The sequence below is a fragment of the Chelonoidis abingdonii genome, chromosome 5 (assembly GCF_003597395.2).
Source record: "Chelonoidis abingdonii isolate Lonesome George chromosome 5, CheloAbing_2.0, whole genome shotgun sequence".
In the NCBI taxonomy this organism is placed as follows: Eukaryota; Metazoa; Chordata; order Testudines; family Testudinidae; genus Chelonoidis; species Chelonoidis abingdonii.
In genome coordinates, this window is record NC_133773.1 from 66,098,879 (window position 1) to 66,125,809 (window position 26,931).

General features: G+C 40.7%; 1 protein-coding gene across 6 annotated transcripts in view; it reads left to right on the forward strand.

Annotated features, from left to right (window-relative positions):
* Window positions 1-26,931, forward strand: part of RAPGEF2 (Rap guanine nucleotide exchange factor 2) — a 324,533-nt gene that overhangs the window by 130,629 nt on the left and 166,973 nt on the right. For all 6 annotated transcript variants that reach the window (XM_032803442.2, XM_032803445.2, XM_032803447.2 and 3 more), the window contains exon 4: window positions 11,990-12,073. In XM_032803442.2, coding sequence (XP_032659333.1) covers window positions 11,990-12,073 — 84 coding nt within the window. The remainder of the gene's footprint in view (window positions 1-11,989; window positions 12,074-26,931) is intronic.

Here is a 26,931-nt window from a genome sequence, read left to right on the forward strand (position 1 = left end):
TGCACTGCAGTAAATCAGGATTTCATGTTTATATGTTTTATTGAGAGGGCATTTGCCATGGGGAGCTTCTTAGCCAACATCTGCCATCAAGACAAATACATTCAAGGACTTGGTAGTTGATTCTGCATAAATAATGTTATTGAATAAAGACTTAATAGTACAGACAATTCATTGCAGTACAATGAGTTCTACTAGATTTTTTTACATGATTGTTTTAGACATGCTTTTGTGAGCCTTTTGTCAAATTGAAATTAAGGCTTCTACAATAATTATAGGTTGCACCTTCTTTTTTACGATAACTGTTTGTCTAAAGACGGTCATATTTTATTGTTGCAGCAGTGCTGGGAATAACAGGTAGTTTTAGACAAATAATGCCAGGGCATAGGACTTACTAAGAAGTAGGACTGTGTCCACAAAATCTGTATGTAGGATTATTTAATCATATACCACTTCCATCACAGTTTAGCCAGTAAATTTGCATGGAATTTTGTTAAGGAAAGAATCTACTGCTTTTTCTTCCTGAATTTCTATCTGTAATCTAAAGTGCTATATAATTGCTGAATATTTTAATATCAATCTTATGCAGTGTTAGATCACTTATGCAGGGAAATGTGACTGCTCATTGTCTATAGACAGGTATGAAAAAGCTTGTTCACTAATTGTTAAAAAACAGACTTATGTAGGCTGTTTATTTTTTTACAAACACCTGTCTCTGTAGAGGCTTACTTTCTATATTACAGAATCTGTTTTGTGCTGTTCTTACAGTAACTGATGCTATTTTTGGTGATTAGAAAAAGATAGAAGAATACTGTCGAGATCTTTCAGAGAAAGATGCATTGGTTATGTGTGCAGAAATCTACAAAGAAATTATTTCCTGAAGTGTTGGTCTAGTGTTTTGTATGTCCTGTATTTACATTTTTAGGTACCATGAGCCAAATTTTGTCAACTTTCATCTCATTTAATCAGCGAGTCACAACTGTGGACATCAGTTTAAACAAAAATGCCACTTAAAAAACACAAGTTTAGTGATAGCTGGGAACGTCTTTTTTTGTTGCCCATTTTACTTAAGAGCAGGCCTTCTGATGTTTGCGATCTTTCTATTTTGTTAAATTTGGTATAAGGTTGATAGATAAGGAGAAATATACAACAGTAATATAATTATTTGGTTAATATACATCAAGTTAAAATGTTCAGGTATTTGCGGTAGGGGTAGGACAGGTAGGGTTGTAGCTGATACGTGGACGATCAGTTGTACCTTCAGTACATATTGCTTTGTTTGTGATGTACCTTATTCTTTGAACACTGCTTACATACAGCATCAGGAGCTCAAGTGTGGTGATGTGGCTGATATCCGATGGCCAATTATTATTTTTAAGTTAGTTGACAGACCAGTTGAAAAACTTGAACAACTCCCCTTCTTATTGCAAATAATGTCACAGTGATCAAACAACTCAGGTAAGATGGTAGCTGAGTACCTGGGAAAATACTGAAACATTTGGAAGTTTTTTTGCAATGCAACATCACCAATCGCTTAAAGGGAAACATCTAATACGGTAGTAGTTGCTTACATAAACAAAGGAGGGCCCAAAACCAGCTGTCTACACACAGATGTTGACTATAATGAGATGAGCAAGGAAAAAGCTTATATCTTCAGAACTACGTATATGTGAGGAAAACCCAAACACATGAGAGATTAATCTGAAGAAACTAACACTCTCAAAGTATGGGTTTATAGAATAAGCTGTCCTTTAATTCCATCACGTAATGGCTGATACTTGACACTGGAAAGGTGTTTCTCATTTCTAATATGTCAGCTTCTCTCCTATGGCTTGGACTAATTCTCTCCCATCCTTTCTGCTTATTCAAAATAGATGTTGGAACACAAGTAGTCTTTTCTCATTTTTCAAACATCTCTCAACAAAGAGGAGTCTGGGTATATGTATTCCAGTCTATATAACTGAGGAGCAACTTCAGTTGTTGCTTTGAATCTGTTCCGAGACCTGTTTGCACACAATGTATTTATTGGTATCACTGTTTGGGGGGTGTGTGGGGGAGCATAGTTAAACCAATAAATCTCCCTATGTAAAGCATTGGGGTAACGGCAGTCACACAAAAGTAGAGTTGTACTGCTTTAACTATAACTCTGTGGTTAAGAGGTACAATTTTGGTGTGTGGGCAAACCTTTAGATTGTTGGAACCATAGTGATTTCCTGATGGTTCCACGTTTCCTTCCAGAGTCAAGGAAGATACGTTTCTCTAGGCTCTTGCTGCTCTTGTAATCTTTACAAGTTGGAAGTGGGTAAGGAAGTGCAAGACCACCTCTTAAAGTTTAGGCTGATTCTCTCAGTGTCTTTTGGAAGTTATAGGTATACTGTTTAGTTGATGGTCCTTATGGAGCCTGGGTTATGAAACTTGAAGGGAAAGTAAATCTCTTTAAGCCTTCTCTCTCCCCTTCAGAGCAGAGATTCTCAAGTTTACAATCCAGGACGTGAATACATGAAAGCTCTCTGCTGATTTGATTGCCATCAGACTAAGGATATGATCATGCAGGCATTTATGAATGTGCTTAACTTTACACACACATTATCTCAATTAAACCAATGGGAAAACTCACATGCATAAAGTTAAACATGCTTAGGTGTTTGCAAGATTGGGTCCTAAATATTTTATCTCCAGTTCTACTACAGTACTGTCCTAACTCTTAATCCATTGTTACAAAGATTGTATTTATATTGACGGTATTTGTGGCTGGAGTGGAGAATCAAATATTTAAGTGGGCCATTTAAATCCTATGGCGCTATTTTAACAGAGAAAAAGAAATTTTAGGCCATGTTCAGGAAAGTCTTGCTAGAGATGACACACGTAATTTGTTGGGTCCCACAAGGTACTGAGTAGTACCTTAATTTCAAGTGACTTCCCAGGGATTGAAGGTATTTAGCAGTTTGTACAGTCCAGAACCTTGAAGGTCAAAGCTTGGTTATAATTTTGAATCACTCTGGCTCAGAAACTATAGCATTTAGTGTCCTGGCTATCACCCGGGTGAGATGGGTATTTCTAATGAAGGCATACATATCCAAATAACAACAAATCCAAATCATTTTACAGATGGTGCTAAAACTATTTTATGTGAGCCATTGTCTGTAGTCCCTGGTCTTAATGTGAGCATGCCCAAGGCAAACATACATGAGTGCTGTGTGTGTTGACTGGGTTTATAATAAAAGTTAAAATGTTTATGGGTTCTCTTTTAGAAACCTGAAATTATGACGTACTTTGCTAAATAGAAACCCACCTGGAACCTTAACAGTTATGTTGAACATAGTCAAGTGAAAAATGTTTAAAGTAGTTTGAGGTACCATATCTGTCCCAGAGATTGTGGGGACAAGGTGGAAGTTGTAGCTATTGTATCACTTGGAGAAGTGACTTGTGATGTAAAGAAAATATGTATTTTTCAATTAAACACAGGACAATGTAATATTAAAATCAGATACTCTCACAGCAGAATTTTTAACCTCTTTCAGCTTGATCAGTTTGGCTGTCTGAATACTACAGGCTCAATGGGAGAGTCTACAACTTCCTTGAACCACAGCAATGTGATAAGTGGAGCTTATGAGCTCAGCCAGTACAGCTCTATGTTGGAAGACCTTTATAAACTCTACCATACATCTGAATTTTGTGAATATCTCTGTATCTGAGAGAGCATGCATATATTAGAAAATGTATTGTGAAGAAGTCCTGAAAAAAGCATCTGACCTTATCAGCAGTTAGAAGTGTGCTTCTTTTGTCATCAGGGACTGTTCAATAAAAAGAAACTTAGTTTCCAAACAGTTATTTGCGTGACAACTTTACAAAGTCATGTCTCAGAGTTCCATGTTTCAGAAATGACTGTCTGATTTATCTCAAGTTTTGCAGGTTAAAAAAAAGGAAAAAAGAAATCCCTCTAGCTACAGACCTCATATTCAAGTGAAAAGGACTTCTTTGAGAAAGTTGGAGAGGGCACCATAGTCATGCATCTAATGGAAACCAGGTTAGAACCCTGACTCTGGAGTTCCTTTTACAAGTACATAATTCCTGTAAATTAAGGGCTTGCATACACTGTGGCAAGGTGAATCTAAATGTTTCAGCAAGTCCACTGGTGTTTGCTGTGTTGTGATACAATAGAGTGGAAATTCCACAGTAGCTTAATTTAAAATAAAATCTCACCGTATTGAATATAAAGCATGAATTAAATCAGCATAATAGCAGTTTTGTGTTCTTATGTTAAACTCAATTTTACACTGTTCCAGCACTGCATTCGGAATGCTGCAGATTTTTATCAATACGTAGATTGTGTTGAAGAAGTTGTAATGGGAAGCTGGTGCTTTTGTCAGCTTGCACCTTTTGCATTTGAGCATATAGGAGGCAGTTTGCTTATCACGGGATAAGCGCACAAAAAAACCAAACCAAAAGGAAAAAAAAAATGTGTGGGGATTTGTCCTGCTTTGAGGAGGGGTTTGGACTAGATGATCTCCTGAGGTCCCTTCCAACCCTGATATTCTATGATTCTAAAACATTAGCTGGATATTTTCGAGTTTGGGGGTTATTTGCTTCCCAGATCCATACCCATTCTTCTCCAACTGTTAGGGCGGCTCTATGCACCAAAGTTTTGTTGGCAAAACTTGCCATATTTTGGTACATCCTTGTCTGCATCCACATTTGATTTTGACTCTTATCAATAAAACCCTGACTTTCTGTTGGTCAAAATTAACTGACTCACAGAATGACAGACCCTCCCCTTTGTTGACACTGTTCCACCAGCAGAATGCCTCTGTGGACTTTCAATTATCCGTATTGGTAAAAACTGTCCGCTGTGGTAGTTGGAGGAAGTTCCACAAATACAGAAGAATCAGGAGCCCTCTTCTTAAAACAAGCATGCAGCTGTCATTTCCAGCTGGTGATGTATCAAACAATTCCACTACTTGGAATTCATGTTACATGGAGCAAGTGAGAAGTGTGTGTTTTTAAAACAAAAACAGCATATGTCAAACACTTGTTCCTTTCTGTAATATTAGTCTCATCTTTTGTCTTTAAGCAATGTCACAGTCTGAAGGACTATATCTTCTTGTTGCAATATATTAACTGAGGTCAGTGGACTTTCTAACATCAGATTGACTGAAAGGTTAACCTGTTACTGGACTCCACATAATTTACCTCAAAAAGCTCCCTGTAGTGCAGGGGTGGGCAAACTACGGCCTGGGGGCTGGATCCGACCTGCAGGATTGCCACTCCCGTGGTGCTGCGGTGCTAAGGCAGGCTCCCTGCCCTGCTTCGTTCCTGGAAGTGGTCAGCATCATGTCACACTGGCACCTGGGACCGGGGAACCGCAGCAATGGAAGTTTCTGGGTAGGTACCCGCAGGCGAGGGCAGCGCATGGACCCCCCCCCCCCCCCGGGGCCGTAGGGACATGGTGCCAGCCACTTCCACCCCAGTAAGCCAGGCCAGAGCCCACACCCTGAACCCTCCTGCACCCCACACCCCTCCCCTGAGCCCCTGTTGTACCCCTCCTGCACCCCAACCCCCTGTCCTGAGTCCTCTGCCACACCCTGCTCCCCTCCCTGCACCCCAATCCCCTGCCCTGAGCCCTGTTCCACACTCTACACCCCCTCCTACACCCTAACCCCTTGCCCTGAGATCCTTCCTGCAGACTGCACCCTAAGCCCCTGCCCCGACCCTGCATGCAATTTCCCCACCTAGACATGGCCCTTGGGCCAAAAAGTTTGTCCACCCCTACTGTAGTGGATACTTTTGAAAAGGCCACCAGTGTCTATTCTGCCTCAGCTAACTCCAGATTAATGGGTCCTTACAGAGACCCAGGCAAAAAATAGCCTGTAAATATTCTTCCTTACAATTTGCTCTGATCACCTGGCCAGAGTGGTTTTTCTGCAGAACCTGTAATGTCTCCCCCAACTGTGAACTGACTGGGCAAGCACTACACTTAACACCCCATATACTCAATCTGTGGCTGTGAAAGCCACTGAAGCTACCCATGCTCCAGAATTTTACATTTGCTTCTAAACTCTCGTTTTTTAAAAAATGTAGCCATTGTGGTTCCAAAGAGAACCTACCAAATTTGAAGAGTGTAAACTGGTGGAGTACTATCTGCCCAATGGGTCATGGAACAATAGCTCTGAGAAGTCTGAACTGCCCTATTTATCTCAGTGAGGTGCTAATTAGTGATGCAGGTATCAGTGATGCTGTTAACTATTTCAGTGCTGATAATTTAACCATTAGCTAATGTGCTTATCCTAAAATCTCAAACTGCCTATTGGGTTGCCAGAAGCCCAACATGTCTTACCCAACTGCCAAAATCTCCAGCTTCCTCCTAATAACTTCCTAAATGCAAATAAGCTTTTACAATACAAAATTCTATATTATGTTGAAAATTAAAAAGGAAGTATTAGCATAAAATAAACTGGATTTAGTATCACATTAAATAAGGATATATTATAGTGATTATATTCATTTTCGTATTCATTAACCTAATTTTTAAAATTTACCTGAAGCCGCTGCAGAGTCTCCAGTCTTATGCAAAAAAGTGCTGCAGAATGCAAGGTGTTTTGCCGCAGAAGTAGGGTTAAACTTAATACAAAATACATGGCACCTTGATTGTGCACCTACATTAGAGGATAATAGTATTTGCAGAATTTCTTTTAGTAGTTGCAGATTCTCATGGTCGTCCTTATCTAGATGACTTAGTCTAATCAATCTTTTAATGCAAAGAACAACTACTGGTACATATTGTGTGTTTCAGCATTTGCTCATTGTTCTGTGCCTTACTACTGTATTTCAGCTGCGTAACTCGGGAATAGCTCAGCTGAAATCAATGTAAAACTAGTGTGAATGAGATAGGAATTAGATGGTCCATAAGAAAAAATGCCTGGTTTAGTATGTGTTTTAAAAAAAATAAAAATAAATATTCTGTTTTCACCTGGACCTTGTTATATCACCTACTTGTGTAATCTAAGTAGCATCTGATTAGAATTGGTTTGGGGAACTAGAGGATTCTTGGCTGGTTTGTGGTCTGAATAGCTGCTTTTTTCTGCTGTAGGTGAATTACTGAAAAACTTCATTTCCAAATAGCATTGTTAAAAGCTTATTCCTTGCTTTGGGCCTGCTCCTGCAAGGTGCTGAGCACCTCTTGTCGCTTCAATTGTGGGTGCTCAGTATATTGCAGAAATGGGCTATTAACACACACACCTGTGTGTCAGAGAGCTTAACGTACAAAAGCATTGTCTTGTTGTGCCCATTTTAGTGCTGCTTTCAAACCTGTGTCTATACAATACTGTACTTCTGTCGAGAACATAATACTGTAATATTAGAGTTTCTGCAATAATGATCTGTTACTTCAAAGACTGTATCTAACCACAAACAATAGCTTTTAGTATTCCCAAAAGCTTATTATTCCCTAAATGCCTGGAAAACATTACCTGTAATATTATTGAATATAGTTGTTGTGTAACTTATAATCGTGCAGCAACAGCTTTTAAGTGAGAGATGTACGTCCTCCACATGCTATAGGATCGGTTTTGATCCTCTTCTCCCATGCATTCCTTTTTGACAAAAATAAACCAATCTACAAGAGATTTTACAAATAAGATTTTATCAGCGGTGGCTCCAGGCCACCAGTGCAGCAAGTGCGTGCCCGGGGCTGCAAGCTGCAGGTGGCGCCCTTCCGGTCCCTTTGAGGGTGGCAGTCAGGTACGCATGCCTGGGGTGGCAAGCCACAGGGGGCGCCCTTCCAGTCCCTGCGAGGGTGGCAGTCAGGTATGCAATGGGTACACCAAAGCCACGGGACCGGTGGACTTCCCGCAGGCAAGCTGCCAAAGGCAGCCTGCCTGCTGTGCTTGGGGCGGCAAAAAAGCTAGAGCTGCCCCTGGATTTTATGCCAGGTTAGATTTAGATATATAATTTTTTTTTTTTTTCTGGAGTCTAGAAGGTATGTTTGGGAGAGATGGTAGGCAAAATTTTGTTGTTAATCTGTTGTCTGGTCGTAACTCAAAAATGGCTTGGTCTAAATACTCCAGATCTCTTTTAAACTGTTTGTATTGGTGAAACCTGATTGCTTTGGCTGTTTTCTTAGATTTATAGGGTGCAATTATCTATTTTCATAGATTGATAGGGTTCAATTATGGTGCAATTAAGTCTGCAATAGCCAGATGTGAGCTTCTTGCATCATGCATAACTGTCATGCGTGCCATAAGAAATCCAGAAGAGCTGTTGCACCATGCAGAATTCCCAAGTTTTTATTATTATTATTATTATTATTATTCTAGGCAGCCCACAATTTGTGGATGTGGATTTCTTAAGGCAAGTGTGGAGTGTAGTGGGCTGGAAGTGGGGGGCTGTGATTGCAGAGTTCCTAGAGTAAACATGGTCTAGTGAGCAGTATATTCAAACTGTAGAACGTGACTCCAGAAGTGGGTAATGAGAAGGCTGCCCACTTGTTTGCACCCCACATGTTGAGAAATGATTCATGTTAAGACCCAACAGGGAGTGAGAGTGAAAGAGGAATGGAGATGCTCTGCTCCTTTCCCTGCCCTTCCTCCCTTCTGCTGCTTTCTGGCTGTCCAGACCTCATCACTTCTCCAGCACAATTCAAGTGCATCTTCTCACCTACACTGTGCTATGCTCCAAGGGAAGCACCATTTCAAAAGGCTGTGAAGCTGGCTCTATAGCCTCCTGAACTAGAAGTACGCAGGAGCACGCTACTGTGCTGGTGGGAATTTGAGGTGAAGGAGAAGTATCCCACTGGCAATCCTATCCCACCCAACAGCCAAGAACTTCCCTCCATAACTCTGACCAGCAGGTTCCTTACCCAGCAGCCCTACCCACCACTTACTTCTGCCATAACGTCTCACCCACATCCAAAATCACCAATTGTAATTAAAGAAAAAATCAGTTTAGATTCTGTTAAACCTCATAGAGGCAATGTTGGAAGGGAGGAAGGAGTGATGAGTGTAGGAGAAATGGGTGGGCAGGAGAGAAAGTAAAGAGAAAATCAGATCCCAAATGTTGATTATATGGCAAAATTTGCCATGTCTCAGAGTGATTGTTCCTGAAACTTTGATCTATTTATGCATCAGTCCCTTTATGGCTTTCTTTTGCTTGGTAATTCAATATTCATAAGTGTTGCCACAAACCATAACAAAGAAGATAATCTGGAGCAGTACCAAAAATATAGCTCTGAAATAGTATCAAGTCTAGTGTATTCCAGCTTTAGATAAGTTTAGGGTGCAGATTGCACAAGTCACCAATAACAGGTTATTTACTCATTGGCTATGTAACATTTATTATAGGAAGTGAGGTTGATGGTCGCAGAAAGAGTGATATGAAAGACTTTCCTTAAAATTCAAATAAAACATATAGTTTTCTTTATATGTGTTACAATGTACACACAGACTACCCCTTGTTTTGTGCATACTTAAGCTTTAGGCTGTAAGTATGCACAATCCAAGATAAAAAAACTGTCCCCCAGTGTTGACATTCTTACAACCTTGTGCATACTGGTAACAGTGAAGATAGTTTTTCTTCTAAGTGGAGATCACCATAAGAGAGCTTGTTAGTACTCTGCAGTGAAGACATACATAGAGACTTCAATTTGTGTTGCTTCTGGCCAGTTCAGGGCCAAGTTATTTGAAATATCCCTATCCTAATTTACAATCAAATAATTAGTTTGACTTTCAGCTTTTCCTTTTCAGAAACTGTCATTTCAGCATACAACGTGAGCTTTTTCTTCCACTGCTTCCATTTCTGAGAAGTTCTTAATCTTAAAACAGTAATTCCAAGTCCTATGTTCATATTTTGCTGTGTCTACCGTCACAGATCAGTTTGTGTACTTGCAAACTTCCTCTGCTGCACCATGCCAACTGTTCTCAGTTCATGCTTGTGTTTCTGTATTCCTCTACAGTCTGTCTCTAACTCAGCTTTTCAGTCAGATTAAAGCTTTATTTATTTTTCCTAATTTGTTTTCAGTTTTATTCAAACTTCTGTTGCCATCATTTCTCAGTGCCTATTTGTATCAGTAAAAAAAGAGAACAGAGATCCTTGACAACATGCCTAGGGAAGAAAACACCAGTTTGTTCCTGGTATGCAAGGAACAGCAAGCACGACATGTTGCCATTGACACACATCTTATTTCTGTTCTTATGTCCTGTGATGAAGATCTAATTTGCCCCCATTTGGAATGTGTCTTCCAGGATAAGTTATCGTAGCATGTAGTTTCCTATGTCACAATAGTGTGGCCCATTTGGTGAAAATAAGAGAGAACTATTTTTCGCCACATTATCATCTCAATCAATTAGTCTGTAGTTGGTCATTGAGGGAAATGAGATTGTGATCTATTTGTTAATCATCCAGGTATCTGATGTCTCTTGATGGCAAACAATTCCATTTTTAAGTCTGCAAGAGTGACTTATTTCTATCATGGCTATATGTTCAGGGAAGAACTGAAAGAAAATTAACTTCCTAAGTATGAATATTAATACTCTGCCATTTATATGCTCTTCTAGTCATTTCTAGCCATGTTTCTGATTGTTGCTTTTTTTCTGTCTCACATTATCCTCTCTTTTTAAAAATTACTACATGCATTTCTACAGCGCTCATCGCTATGGAAATGCGGGAATCTTTTTGAAAGACATTGTCACATATGTACTTGCAGCTTTGCTTTTTAAAATGAGAAATGTGCAGCTAGCTGTAAATAGCTTACTTAGCTTAAATATTGGATTTTAATAACTATGCTGTCACCTTTTGTTAAAAGATACGTGGGCTAGGCTTGCTTGAAGTTTGAACAAGCTAATTGTTGCTAAAAACTTGAGGCTTGTAATTAAAAGAATGAAGTAGGAAGTGCTGTAGAATGATTAATTCTACATCCTTAAAAGTGTATCCCGGTAATTTTGTTTTTTGATGAAAATGTTATGTACATATATTGACTGGATTCAAGCATCTGGGTAACAAGCAGTAGGAGTGGTGAAAGCTGAAGAAGCAAAGAATGAATGGTCACAGCCTAGCCTATACCGATTAAGATGGCACAAATTAGTTGCTGTTCTAATGTGGTTATTCCCTGTGAATCTTTAGAAACTAGTTTAATCCCCATGTAGGTGTCACTTACAGACTTGTTTCTTGGAGGTTCTGAGGGCAATGAAGGGGTGGTTGTGTTGTAGAGGAGGGAAGGCCAGCTGAGATATAAGCTGGGTCAGGATAACTGAGAGAAGCAAACTGCAACTTGTTCCTCTTTTCCTGCTAGTAACTAATCACTATCACTTGTCCTGATCTCCAAAAAAAAATAAGCTGCCTTTCCCTGCTGCCTACCCTGCCCCCATCATACTAGAAAGAAGCATGGAACAACAGCACAAAGTAGCACCAGATGCACATGCAGCCCAGAATTGTTTGGTGTGGGTGGGCTGACAAATGAGTGAAGGTACTCTTGGAATGTGAGCCCTCTGTCGGCACTGTGGGTTGGCAAGACAGAGCCATGAAGTGAGTAAATCTTTTTTTTTGGACAAGGGAATGGGAAGGAGGGACGGTCCAGAAATGGGGAAGGAGCTCATGTTGAAGGCAAGGGGCTCTGTCCTCCAACAAGGGGTAAGAGATTCTGCAGAATGCAAAGCAATTTTACTAAACTTGACTATGTTTTTGATCTTTTATAATCAGGTTCAGTATTATTTTATTGGGCTGCTGTGATTGTGTGCTGTGGGCCACTGCTACCACATCAGTGGATGTTGTAATTTAAAGAATACTATTAAGTAATTCAAGGTGTTCTGGTGATGTATGTGTTTTTAGGAGGCAATTAGAATTGTTTAAGGAATTTTGATGCAAATGATTAAACAGTAGCTTTCCTTCATAGTTTGCTATGCATTTTTGGCGTCTGGTTTTGTGATGCTCTTCCTAACAGTTTTTTGCGATTTCTACCCACTATCTAAATTATGCTTCTCATTATTTCTCTTCTTTATTCCAGCCCTGATGATATTGGCTCCTGTTGGTATATCCTGCTGTCTGGTTCAGTATTCATCAAAGAGTCTATGTTTCTTCCAAGGAGCAGGTATGTCTATTTAAATATCTGTATATTTTAAAGGAACACCATGAAATGGAATGCTATTCAGTTTTTTAAAAAGTAGTCAGGTTATACCTTTTAGTATTTCTTGTCATTTTTTGCAGTTATACAATCTTATTTTCTCATCTTTCGAAGTATCTCTCTTCAGTTTGAGTGAAAGACCCACACGAAGAAATTGACTATACATCAAAATGCTGTTAAATGCACAAAAATAAACAAGTTAGAAAACAGAAAAAAAATGTTTGTTGTACTCAAAGGCCACAACTGGAATTGGTAAACCTATTATTCTAGGCATATGTGGAACAGATACAAAGGTGCAGTCCTTGTGTTGAAGAGCTTGCAGTCTAACAAGAAAAGTGGCGTAGAAAGGATGTGTAACATTGTTTTAGATTGAACTGACACTTATTAAACATTTTGTGTCCATTTAAGTAACAGACTTAGAAACATTTTGAGTCGATACATAGTTGAAATCTGTATTTATTATTTCTGGTAGCACTATAGTCACTGTGCCAAACACAGGGAAAGTCCCTGTCCCTTATCACTAAGAGTTCATGGCCTGAGAGTCAAAACTAGGAGAAGGGGTACAGCAAAAATGTAGCAGTTACCAAAGACGCTGGTTAAAGTATAGGATAGATTTAAATATAAGGATTTTAAATTTTAGTTTGGGATTGTAAAAATTAAAGTTTACTTGCAGCAACCAGCACTGAGAGATTACTTTCTCAGTACTGAAGGGAGGACTTCCACTGTATTACTTATTATACATATTGTACTTTCCTAGGGACCCTGATAAGATCAGACTCAGAGTGAAACTGACATGCTACTAGTCAGCATTTGCCAGAATGGAACAACAAAGTGAACACTGTGTTTAAAAAAAAAAAAAAAAAAAAAAAAAAAGGCAGTTGAACAGGCCGTTGGGAAGGAAGAGAAACAGAAGGAAAGGTATACAGAAAATGTAGGTAGAATGGAAATCCAGACATGGAGGGAAGATGTTGACTAAAGAGGGAATGTTGGACCATGGCACAGGTCTCCCTATAATTTATAACAAGGTCATAGTACCGGTAAATTACAGAAAACACACTCTTCTGCAGTGGTGTGAAGATATGTCAACCTATTATTGACTTCTGTCTGGAGATGCAACATTGACTAGCAACCAAAAGACACTTCTGACCCTCACCCTGAGGGAGATTAATCATTATGTTGTTCTTTTGGGGTGGCTAGGGAAAGACAATAGGCCCACCAACTTCTCTATTCTCCTTTAAAAATAAAAGGAAGTGGAATATCAAGCATTAAATTAGAAACTGCCTCTTATGCTTGGATCAAGACTACCTCTGTTTTGCCCCTTGAAACTCTGCTCCATTTCACTTCTTTTATGAAACACTTTTCTTCCCAGGAAGCTCTTAACAATAATCCAATAGAGATATTTAAAAAGGAGCATTGCCACTGTTTTGAGATTTACATTTATTTAGTCATCTAGTGTATTGTCTAAACTTCATTGTCTGTAAAACTGACTGTAATCTCCTTGGGGCAGAGATTACTCATGCTGTATAAACACAGACATGCTGATGGTACTGGGTACCTGAAATACAGATGAGAAGGAGGTGGAAATGAAGGAAAATGGCAGCAATAAGGACCTGAGGAACATAAACACACACAGTCCTAATGGTGGTGGTAGGGAAAAAGTGCTAAAACAAAGTGAATAGGAGAGAAGGAAACTACAGTAACCCATTAAGCACCTACAACTCTCACTTGGAGTAGACCATTATGGCTATAAAAGGAGAAGCATGGTAATTAAGGGGTCCCTCCTATATATTATGAGGAGTAAACACTGTCCCCAACGATGACATCTAAGAGAGAGTCCCATAAGTGTCTTCACTGCAGCTGCAAGTGGCAGAAGTCAGTCCAGCTGTTGAACAGAGAAGCTTTTCAGACCAACAAATAATTTGGAATTTTGGAGCTTATGTTTCCCTACAGTTGGTAAGAACTGGGGGTCAAGATTAAGCACCTCTCACTACAAAATGCTGCAGTAATTGGAGGCAGAGCAGGATAGCTACCACTGCTCAATCCCTCTGATTTTTCCTTCAGAAAGGATCTCTCAGACTTCATACTACTCCTGTGTTAATTGAATATAGAAAATTTATTTTAACGTGCAGTTGGATTTGTTTGAGTGCATATATATCCAAATATAGAGTAGAAATATGGAGAACTACAGACTGGGTGAAATGCAAAGTCAGTGGGGCTATTTAAGATTTGTGATTTTAATATGTATGGTTTTTAATGTAAATGAATTAGAATTGTCATTGTGTTCATCTTGTGCACTTTCGCTTTCCCTTAGGGTGTTCTAATTCTGTTTTACTAGGAAATCTTGGCTGAGTTGTCATTCTTAATCTTATTCAGTTTCTAGGATTTGAAAAACATTTGATCAATTTTTATTTCTATCTTCTGAATTGTGACTTGTAGGCTGAGGAAAGGATTTTAAAAATAATTGAATATTCAACTTTGAATTAAAAGATATTAACGCGGCCGAGAACTTTTAAATGCATATCACAATGGGGGAGGGAGGAAAAGGATTTAATGTATATTAATTAGTTTAACTGTGTGTTCAGACAAGGTCTGTCTTCTTCTCAGATAATGTTTTCCTACTATTTGTCCTTCATTAAGTTCATAATGCTTATTTTGTGACATCACAATATTTCAGTGGTAACACTGATGTCATGAAATAAGCACATGACTTCTCTGCAAAATCAGGCAGAAGCTAGGTTGTTTGAATCAATGCCTTTATCAAAATAGAAATATGTGCAATAATACTGGTCAATTTTTTTTCTATAAATGTATTCCATGTTTGTGGTACTGTAAATTTTCCCCCTTTTTATAAAACTTAAAATTATTTAGTGCATCTCAAGGGCTTTCTTTCTCAACCTTATTCTGATGAATGTAGCTGACTTCTAGTATGCTGTATTCTCAGCTTAAGTTTTTAGTTACTTGATCAAGTTGGGAATTTTTTTGTTATTGCTATTTACTTTCTAAACTACTTTCCAGATGTTTGTACGGATGATTAATGCATTTTTTAAAAACTCACTGAAGATTGCCATAAAATAAGTCTCTTATTAGAATACTTGAAACAGCCATAAAAATAACCCTGTTCTGTGACTGCAGCTTGAATAGTATCCAAGGTCATCTGCTGTTTTTGAAGTCTGTAGACAGATGACCATCATCTGCAGTAGATTTTCAAAAACAATACATAGACTTATATAGCACTTCACCTGCAGATTTCAGAGTTTTACAACATTTCAGATTAACTACTAGTGTAATTGCAAAAGCAAAAGAACATTCAGTGATGAATGAAAATGAAAGGCAGCTTGTATAAAATTTGACACACAAGAAAATCCTTTTTTTTTTTTTTTAAACACAATGCAGATTTAACTTGGGGAACTTACTTCCACACTATATTAAAGCCAAAGGCTTAGTAAGATTCAAAAAGGGATAAAAATAGGCATTTTCATTAGATAGGACTTTTTAAAAGAGAAATAAATTCATATTTTTCAGGGCATCAGTCAGTTTTTTGAGTGTGTCCACACAGCAAAGCAGTGCAAGCCAACTCAAGCTATTTTGAACCCAGCTAGTGTGAGTAATAATAGCAGTGAAGACAGTGTTGTGGTAATATAGCCTCCCAGTCCCAGACCTGAACTTTAGCGTCCACAATCTGGTCCTGTCCCAAACCTGGACTTTAGCGTCCAAAATCTGGGGGCTTACCTGAAACTCCCCCAAGCTCACTACCAGCTTGGATATTCTCGCTGCCACCAGATCAGGAACTGATGGGGCCTGATCCCCCCTTTTCTTCTGGTCCAGGAGCCTTCCTGGGGGACACCCAATTCCAAATCTTGGATGCTAAAAGCAGGGGAAAAAATCCTTCCCCCCCTCCTTCCACAGGTTGCAAGAACGTTTTTCATGTTCCAAGGAGTTAAGCGTTCTACTACCTCAGGAACAATGAGATGCAAATACCACAGCTTGGCTTTGCTTCCCGTGCCGCCTTCCCGTGAGGGAGACAGATACCTGATACAGAGGTGATTCTTTTTCTCTTTCCCGTAGCCTGCTCTTTCCCTGAAGAACATAGGAAATAGCCCACAGCCTGGCTGTTCCCTTCCCTTTGCTCCCTAGGAAAGAAACTTCCCACGTTTAAAAGAAAAGTTTAAGATATATAAAAAAATAAAGAAGAAAATATAAAACAATAATGTTGCAATTAAGAACTCATACGGTCATGACTTATAAGAATGAAGAAAAGTCTGATTTAAACGATACGTTAACGTCCAACATCCACATACATTAATCAACAAGTCATCATAGCCGAATTGCTTTGGGTTCTGTGTCTCAGATGTGTAGGAGACACTTGGAGATTGAATGCATTTTAGAGGAAGGCGTTGTTACATCCCAGCCGAAAAAACAACAAAAGACACAGCAGTCATCTATTCGTGAAATCAAAGTCCTCTGCGAGTGCTTGGGGGGTTGTGTAGCTCGAGACTTGTGGTATGATATGTGATAGGAGGAGTTGTAGGAGGAACTGTGTACTCACAGCCAGTGAAAACATAAAAAGCCTGAGTATCCAATTCTCCGCCTGACTTTAAACAATCCAGTTCTCTGATTGGTCCTCTGGTCAGGTGTTTGGTTACCCTTTCCAGGTAAAAGAAACTTAACCCTTACCTTACCTATCTATTTATGACAAGTGTAGCACGGGCTAATGAGCAGAATACTTACCCAGGGTCCATGCTGACCTTGTGCCATATATGCTGAAGCCCCTTCTGTGCTGTTTTCACTGCTACTGTTACTCATGCTAGCTGGATTCAAACTAGCATGGCTGGATATACCATAAAGGACGTGGATTATGAAGAATCCCCAATCTGGTTATTTCAAATTGTCCACTTCATTTTTTCTAGGACCTTCCTTGAAAAGTGCTGGCCACTATCAGAGATAATCTACCAGACTTGGTGTCCACTGGTCTGATCTGATCTGGCAATTCAATCATGTTTTAAAGGTTACAGGAATGTGTAAATGGAAGCAGTGGTGTCCTCCTGGATCTGTAGGGCCTGAAATAATAGCTGAGTGGCGTGAACTGCCCTTTTCATCTTAATGGGATATTGACTGAACTTTGAAGACAAAAACTTAAATTTCAACACTATTCCACTGTTGATCATTTTATCCTGTAATCCTAAATTGCTTTACATGCCTCTTTAGAGGATCAAGGCCCCAAATGTCTCATATCTAGTTGCTAAAATTCTCCTCATCTTCCCTCAATTATTTCTGCAATGTAGCTATGTTGTCAGTCCAAAAACCTGTGGTATATCAAATGCTGAAAATATGGTTGAATTTTAAAATTTCAAAATTAATATGAAAATAAATGTTTGTTGTACTGCTCTTACCATCTGTTTTCACATTTAATTTGTTAGAAAACCCAATTTTTAATTCAATGACATTGTCACTGAATGAAATTCAGTCTTCTGCATTAAAGATTCCAGGGAAGGGTGACCATGTGTCCAGTTTTTGACTGGATGGTTCTGGTTGAAAAGGGATCCTGGCAGCTCCAGTCAGCACCGTTGACTGTCTGGTTGGCAGCGCTGTGCAGCTCCCTACTACCCTCCATGCTGTGTGGCTCCCGGGAAGCATTTTGGCTCCTACACGTAGGGGTAGTCAGGGGACTCTGCATGCTGCTGCTGCCCCCACCCCAAGTACTGCCCCCACAGCCCTGATTGGCTGGGAACAGTGGCCAAAGGGAGCTATGGGGGCAGTGCCTGCAGATGGGGCAGCAGCATGCCAGTGCACAGAGCTGCATGGCCATGCCTCGGTGTGGGAGCTGGAGGGGGGACGTGCCGGCTGCTTCCAGGACCTCTCTCTGACCCCCCGCCCCAGCCCTGATCTCCCTCGCACCCTTTAAACCCCTCAGTCCCAACCCAGAGCACCCTCCAACACTCCAAACCCCTCATCTCCAGCCCCGCATCAGAGTTTGCACACCCAGCCAGAGTCTTCATCCCCCGCACCACTTCCCCAGCCCAGAGCCCCCTTCTGCACTCCAAACCCCTCATCCTCAGCCCCACACCAGAGTCTGCACCCCCCCCCAGTCCAGAGCCCCCCTGCCCTCCAACCCCCTGACCCAGACCTGATCCCCTCCGAACCTCTTGGTCTTACCTGGAGCACCTACTACACCCCAATCTCATCCCCGCCCACTCAAGCCGGTTTCTCCTCCCACACACCAACCCTCTGTCTCAGCCCGAGCCCCCTCCCATATTCAAATCCTCTCTCCACCCCCCAGCCCTTCTCTGCATCCCAAACCCTCATTCCTGACCCACCCCAAGCCCGTACCCTAGCTGGAGCCTCATTCCCTCCCACACAGCCCCCTGAGCCAGTCCAGTGAAATGAGCGAGTGAGTGAAGGTGTGGGAGATTAGTATGGGAGAGAATGGAGTGAGCAGGAGGGCAGCTTGGAGAAGGCGGGCATGGGTGGGGCCTCAGAGGAGGGCAGGCCAAGTGTTTTTGTTTTGTGCCAGTAGAAAGTTGGCAGCTCTATTCCAGGGATTTAGCCATAGAACTGATGTCCGTTTGTGCTGACACATAGGCTGTTTCTCCCCTTTTAGGAGTCCTGCATTAATCATTGCATGTTAACTGCTTTTCTAAATAACGTGAGTTAAAACAAGTATTACTTTGGGGAAGTTCTATGACTTGTATGCAGATATCTCCTATATATCGTTTCCTGTATGGCTAGGTCCTACCAAATTCGTGTCATAGATTTAAAAATCTGAAATTTCATGATTTCGCTATTTAAATCTGAGGCTCTGCTACACTGGAGAGTTGCACGCTGGTGGTGGTTACAGGCTCAACTTACTCACCGTCTCACACTTGCAAGGCACACCAGCGCTGCACTCCCTGGCTGGTGCTGGCTTGACTCCTGCTCTGCCTGGGGTATAAGTATGCACCGCTGGTGATGCAACGCTGCTCCCAAGTGTCTCAAAAGTGCTGTAATTGGCCTCCAGGTATTCGGAGGTCCCAGAATGCCTGTTCAGCCCTCTGCTGTTTTTTGTGTAACTCGGGCTCCGAGCTGCTTATCTAAGGCCAGTCTACACTGCCATTTAAATCGTTTAATGGCCGTATACCGATTTACGCTGTCCTTCACATGACGTCGTCATTAATATCGATTTACGCCTCCTTAAATCGATTTCGGAACTCTCCCAAACAGAGAGTAGCGCTAATTCGATAGTGATAACTCGGATTAGGTGCGTTGACGAAATCGACGTTATTGGCTCCGCGGTATCCCAGAGTGCACACTGACCGCTCTGGACACAATCTGAACTCGGATGCACCGGGCAGGTAAACAGGAAAAAGCCCCGCGAACTTGAATTACTTTCTGCTGTCCAGCGTGGCTCTGATCAGCACGGCTGCATGCAGTCTCAAATCCAAAAGAGCTCCCATGGACCGTACGGAGATACTAGTCTGATCGTGTATGGGGAGACAAATCTGTTGTATCCTTCTCCGTTACAGAACACGAATGCAAAGCGTTTGAATAAAACTGCAGGATACACAGCCTGCATGACAAGCGTAACGGAGCCAGAGACTCAAATGGACGCTATGAAGAGGAGGGGGTACTGAGGACTCCTCATCCCACAGCCATAGCAGTCTCTAAAATTATTTCCATTGGCTGATCCAAATGTCTGTAGGTTCAAACACATGTCTGGCGGGTTCAGGACAGCTCCTCAGTTTATTCCCCCCCCACACCAAGTGAAAAAAAGGGAAAGATTGCTGTTGCTATGGCTGTTTGCTCAATGCACTCTGCGAAAAGGCGCCAAAGGTGTCTGCATGCCTTCCAAAAGGGAGTGAGGCTGTACCCAGCACACTCGGGCAATGTTTCTGCCCACAGCACTGTGCTTCAACACGAAGTGGGAACTATGATAGCTGAGGAACACTACCCACGTGCACCGTCCTTAAATCGATGGTAGCACTTGACCAGGACGCAACAATCGATTTGTGATTTCACTGTGGACGCGAAACCCGATTTATAACATCGTTTGTAATATCGTTTTAAACTACTTCGAATTATCGTGCAGTGTAGACGTAGCCTAAAAACAAACACAGCTCTGCTCAGAAGAGGCAGGCAGGGATTTCCTTTGAATGTTCACAGTTTGCTGAGGAGAGAAGCAACACAGCGGGGAGAGGAGAGTCCGTTTTGGAGCAGCTGCTATCTGGTCTGAAGCTATTTGCATTTAGTGAAGTAGATTAGGCGTGGGGAAGAGGTCGAAATTCTAAAATGATTGACGTTGGTGCTGTGTATCTTCCAGTCCTCAAACTTGCGAGGCAGGAGCTGACACAGTGTCAGCTCCAAAATCCACTCTCTCTGTCTCCCCACACTCCCTGTCACACTCCACCCACCCACTTTTTGAAAGCACGTTGCAGCCCTTGACACTGGGATAGCTGCCAAATGCACCTCTCCAACAGCATGCAAATGCTGCAATGTGCCACACTGCAGACCCTTTCCCTACACAGCTGTACGAAGAAGCTGTAACTCCCCGGCTTAAGCTGTAAGTGTAGCCATGGCCTCCATTTCAAGGTTTGTATTGTATGGGTTTAACCCAAAGGAGTTGTTGGAGAGGGTCACAAGGTATTTCTGCTATACTTACATCTGTGCTGCTGCGGTGCGGTGTTCCTTCAGAGTTGGGCAGCTAGGGTGACCAGATAGCAGTGTGAAAAATCAAACAGAAGGGAGGGGTAAAGGACCTATATAAACAAAGCCCTACATATCAGGACTGTCCCTAAAAATTGGAAGTGCAGCTGCTGACTGGGAGTCGTCTCTGAAGCGAGTTGCTGCCTGCAAAACTGCCCTCAGTCAGCAGCCCCACTCTCCAGCCACCCAGTTTGGAAGCAAAGTGCAGAAGTAAGGTGACGTGCGGTATGTATTGCGCACCATACTTCTGCACTGCTGCCTGCAGAGCTGGCCCTCATCAGCAGCCGCCATTCTCCAGCCCTAGCTCTGAAGCAGTGCAATAAGAGTGCATACCCGATCCCCTAAATACCTTGTGACCCCCTGCATCCCTTTGGTCAGACCCCCAGTGTGAGAACACTGGTTCCCACAATGAAATCATGTATGTATAGGGTAAAAGCATAAAAATCAGATTCAGCGGAGAGACCAGATTTCACGTCCATGAGTGTTTTCATAGCTGTATTTTTAGGCCCTCTTTATGGCCTTATTGTCTCTGAATGTACTCCCCCCTCCCCCCAGTATGCAGCTCAATTGGCCATATGCAAGACCAGTGCCATTCCTTAACGTCAGTACAAGTCTAATGCTCCCTCTAGATTATGTGCACTTGTAAGTGTGATTATTTTACTAGGGCATAGCTAAGAATACAAATCCATTAGCTACAGAACACTTGGTGCTCAGTGAGGGCTGTTCCCTTCTGAACTGCGGTTTCTTCTTCCAGTTCACCTCAACGAGCTAATATATTAAAACACCATTTCTGTCTTACATTAGGGTTTTAATATTAGTTAAAATCTGTTAGTTAACAGTTTTGAAAAACACATCTTTTATTCTAATTTAGACCTGTCCAAAGTGAAGGAATGTCTTCTTCTTTCAGGCTTGTATCCCTGCTAAAAAAGGAGTGAACTAATGTACATGAGCTGCCCAAGGTAAACACATTGAAGACCAGCAATTCAGATTTACTGTGAAGTAAACTCATCAGTCTTTCCTGCATATGCACCTGGTGGACCTTGGTGAATGTACCTCTGGTAAAACTAAAGTGCTGTTTTTGTGTGTTCACTCTGAGCTCTTGTTGCATCTACGCCTATGTCTGCATGCACTGGGTAAAACTTTTGTTGCTCAGGATGTGAAAAAAACACAACCTTGACTGGACAAAAGTTTTACTGCGAAGAAGAGCTGTTGTGGACACGCTTTGTCAGGGAAATGGCTCTCACGCACAACTAGCACCCTCAATGGAGGTGGTTTTATTTTTTGGTAGAAGAGAGCTTGCCGGCCAACAAAGAGCGGTAGCTACCGCATACACTTACAGCGAACAGCTGTGCACTGTTAAGATGCTCAGTGTAGACATAGCCTTCCTACCTCCAGGTAAAACACATCTTTCAGTTTGACCTATCCTGAAGACAGATAGCAGCTTAGAATAAAAAGATGTGTGTGTTGTGTCATTCTTAGGTTTAAAAAAGTTTGTTGTTTTTTTTGTTTTTTTGTTATTGTTTTTTAAAGCAGTTAAGATATGCATCAGCGAATAAACATGGAAAGGCAGAGCTGCTCCAAATCAATCTAGCATGAAGCAGCTGAATGCAAGTTAACAACAGATCCCTGTTCTTTCCCAGAGTCACTTAAATGGCTGGCCTAAAATTTAAAGTATTTTGAAGAGCTGCAGAAATCAGTATCTTTGTTTTGGAATTACGTCTATTATTGCTCTAGTGGTCTCTGGTTATACATGCATATAGTAAATTTGTTGTTGACGTATGCCAGGATGCCTCCCCCCCCTGGATCATTAGCAGATCAGAACTCAAATGCCCTATTTATTTACTTCATTATCAAAATAATGAATAAAATTAATAGAATTGAGAAAAAGTGTCTGGGACGGCTGAGTCATCAAGCTGGTATGTGTAAGCACTACCTATATGACACTGCCGCACATATCTCTAGCAGAAGCGGATGTTGGTCACCCAGTAGAAAATTAAACGTCAAAAAGAATGTTGTTCCTTGCATGCGGTGAAGAAAGAAAAAAAAAAAAACCCAGGGAAAATGGAAGAGAATGCATTTGTTAGATAGCAGTACAGCGAGCATTGCGCTGCTTGAAAGCTATGAAGGCCAGTGCAGTTAGACCACTTTAATTCTAAATCATAAACAAGGTGTCTGAATTCTTCTTCTTCTTCTCTGAGAGAGACTAAAAAGTACGTCTGCTTACAGCGTGTAATAAGAGCAGCAAGACCATAGAACAAGCAGGAAAAATTGTTTGAGATAATTATCTAGCGCTTTGATATGAAAGTGCTGTGAGCATAATGCTCAAAATAACTTTAATCTTTTTGACTTATTTCTATATGAATATGTGAATGCCTGAGAAAGCTTAGCAAGGAAATACTAACTAGACTTAACTCTAGAATACTTCGAAAATGCCCAGAATAATATAAAAAAATGAGAATTGGGAATGAGGGAGTAATCTATTCTTAACACCAGATTGTATTTTGGTAGAAACAGCTTAAATAGTATGGTAATTGATGTTTTGATTAGCAACTGTTAAAATACTTACCAGTAGTTTCACACACTAATTTTTCAAGTACAACGCTGTTGAAATCCAGCGTTAGGCTTCAAGAATTGGTTAGTAACTTTTGTACATCAAATTTCTGGATTTCTTGTAAAAGTTAATTGGAATAATTACAAATATCTATTTATATTACATTTTTAGTTGATAATTAGAAACAATTTCTTAATAAAACATCTACAACAAAGAGTATATATGGATGACTAAATAAATCAACTTAAAAGACGTTATATTGTTCTTCACTACGTTCTAAATTAGTATCTTTTCTTCTAAATATAGGTATAAATAAGTGCATTACAATGTTTTTAAAACTCACTTACAAATATTCTAGAGAATGCTGTTTATGCACCTACTGATATTTGTTGCTGTTTTCTTTATGAAACCATCATTGTTTATCCTTCTTCCAATGCACTTTAATAAAAGTTCACAATGCACTTATGATTCAGAAAAAATTACAAAACACATCTGTTTAGGGATAGATATCTTATCTATAATTATCATATAGTAAAATGGGCTTTGAACAATTTTCGGAGTTAAGCCTATTTTTTATAACTGTTATCTATTGGAATAATTTAGTTACAATGTTCTTAGATTCTAGTTATGAGCATTTCTTTCAAGTTGTTGGCTTGTGATGAATCGTTACATTCCAGTGCTGGAAATAATGTTCCTTAGGGAGTTAGCTGATTGGAAAAAATGGATGTGGGCCCGGCAGGAACAGTATTGAAACAGTAAGACTTCTGTATCAGATACTGTCTCTTTACTGACAACCCTAAAAAGTGTGTACCGCAGATCTCAGAATTGACTAAATGGACAGAGATGATTTTGGATAAACTGCTTGTCCTGCCAACATTCATGAAGCTTGTAAATAGCACGGTAGCAATGAAGGCGGATTGTCTGTCTGCCCAAGTTTTTGCGTCTGCACACTGAGTTTTCTACAAAATTAGTTATGTGTCTGATCATTGCAGGTTTCTGGTTACTAGGAACAGATGTGTGAAATTCTTTTTATTTGGATCACAGAGTCTAGGGAACAGAGAGATATAAAATTTTGTAGAAACCTATAATTTTGTCCTTCATTTCCATGTTTGGTTGGAAGATTTTAAGAGCTAATTGATGTTTTGCTTAATATTTATTGTTATAATAAGAAATGTCATGGAGGTTGACTAAAGTTCCATAATGTTTTCTAAAGACTTATTTAGAAAAGTTTATGCATACAGAAAGTTAGCTTTCATTTGAAACGTATAACTTTGGATAATAGCTTGGCCAAAACTTGTTTAGAGAGCAATTAATAATTGATGTCATTATTGTTTGTTTTTTCCCCGTTTAAAATATCCCTTTACACCTCACTATATTTAACTGGTATTGTTGGTAAAAAGTAGGTGCTGTAGCTCATACATTATTTTTCTATATGCCTTTGGTCTCTAAAACTGTAAAAATATTTAAATAACTAGGTGAAATTCCTCCACCCATTTCAGCCTCTTCATGCTGAGAAAAAAGAGCGTTGAGCAGTATTAAAGGCGTCAGGAGGAGTTCCCTCAGCATAGAGCAGTCGTCGGCAAACTTTTTCTTCATGTTCCCCCCTTACCCGTTAATGGAATCTGACCCTCTCCTCCTGGGAGCGGCAGCAAGAGCAGGGCCCACGGGTGGAGCGGGACCAACGCTGAGCAGAGTGAGCTGGTGTTGCTTCTTCCTCCCTCCCGGGGTGCTTTGGCCCCACAAGATCCCCCTAGGACGTTTTGCGCCACAGTTGGACCATTGACCTAGAGGAAAGCAGCTGGAAGCTGCACCCTCAAGTATCTACAAGCCCCTCTGTTGCAGTAGCACTGTTTTCATCTGCGATGCAGCATGCTAGATGATAGGTGGTTGCCCATGTTGCTGTAATTTAGGCCCCCAAAGCATTACGATGAGATTTCTTGAGTCTCTGGGCAGCCAGGTTGCACAGAACTAAAGGTGGCTTAATACTGTCTCCTATAGACTGCCTTTCCTTAGGCTAGTGGTCTGTTTTCTACTGAGCATACTTGAAAATGATTATTTAGGACAAATTTTATACGTCTGGGGTAGGAGAGATCTTTTGCTTTAATCCTCAGTCCCGTTTAGTGTGTCAATATTATAATGATACAGATAACCAAAATGCAGTACTATATGCAAAAGTCTCTACAGCAGGAGAATTGAAAAAACTCTATTCATTTTAACAAAGAATACTGTTGTCTCTGGCTCCCTAGCAACAGCAAAGTGAGAACGTCCATCTACCAGGCAGCCTATCATTCCATGTGGGAGGAGGAGGATAAATAGTGTTGAATCTCTAGTCTGTAAAAGCTAAATCTAATTTTCCCCTAATTTCTCCAGCTAACCAGCAAAACCAAAGGACTGCAGAAGACAGTATCTGTGATTAGACCTCTGGTAAAGGGGTTATCTGCTGGATACCTGTTTTGTTAACAATTCAGACCTGCTAGTATTAGGTCTCTTGTGAGTTCCAGTGCTTTTAGTATAAGGCTTTCATTAGGATTTATCAAGCTCAGGAAGCGCCTTTATAGAGTGCTTCTGTTGCTTGATAGCGGTATATTGAATAATGTATTGTTTAGCTGAATTTTAATTCATTCACTATGTCCATTTTAGGACAAGGTTGTATTAGGTTCTTTTCCAATTTCTTTGTTGTATTAATTTTCCAAGGTGCAATACATCTGTCTTACTGCCATTCTCTCCTTTTGTGTGTTACTCCTTGTTGGAGACTGCGATGGCAGAAGTCAGGAATTTGAATCTTCGTCTTGTCAATGTCACAGGCAATCATAGTTATGTCAAGACATTTAATCTTCTATTTGCATCATTTACCCATATCTGCATACATACTTCATGGAGACAATGTAAAGCATGTTCAGCTTACGAAGTACTCTGAGTCTTTAGATTAAAAAGAGTATGATTCTCAAGTTCCCAGTATGAAACTGAAAAAGGCCTGTTGAGAGGTTTTTTGGGTTAAGTTGAGAGCGAGAACAACAAGGGTGATATTGATGATGGGCTTTTGCTATAGACCACCAGACCAGGAGGATGAGGTATACGAGCTTTTCTTCAACAATTAAAGAAGTTTCCATCACGGGTCTGGTTTCATGGGACTTCAGTACCCTGCCCTCTGCTGGAAAGGCAATACAGGTGCAAGCAATCTAGGAAGTTTGTTGGAGGTGCTGGGGACAAACTTCCTTAAAGTGCTGGAGAAGCTGACTGGGCCGTCTGCACCTCTGATCCTCTGCTCACCAAACAGAGAAGAATGTTATGGGAAGTAGAAGTTGCAACGCTTGGCAGCAGTGATCATGAGAAGGTTTGAGCTTCAGATTCCTGACAAAAGAGAAGAGAAGCGCAGAATATGGAGCCTGTACTTCAGAAAAAGCAGACTTTTGACTTCCTCGGGATTCATGCGTCGGATGCTCACTGAGGAGGCTAATGTGAGTGTAAAGGAGTCAGGAAGCTGCCTGTATTTTAAAGTCTTAGTGTGAGGGCACGGACAAACCATCCCAACGTGCAGAAACCACCGCTTGGTCACCTGCACATTTGCCTATCAACAGAGAAAATCTCAGTGAGCTTA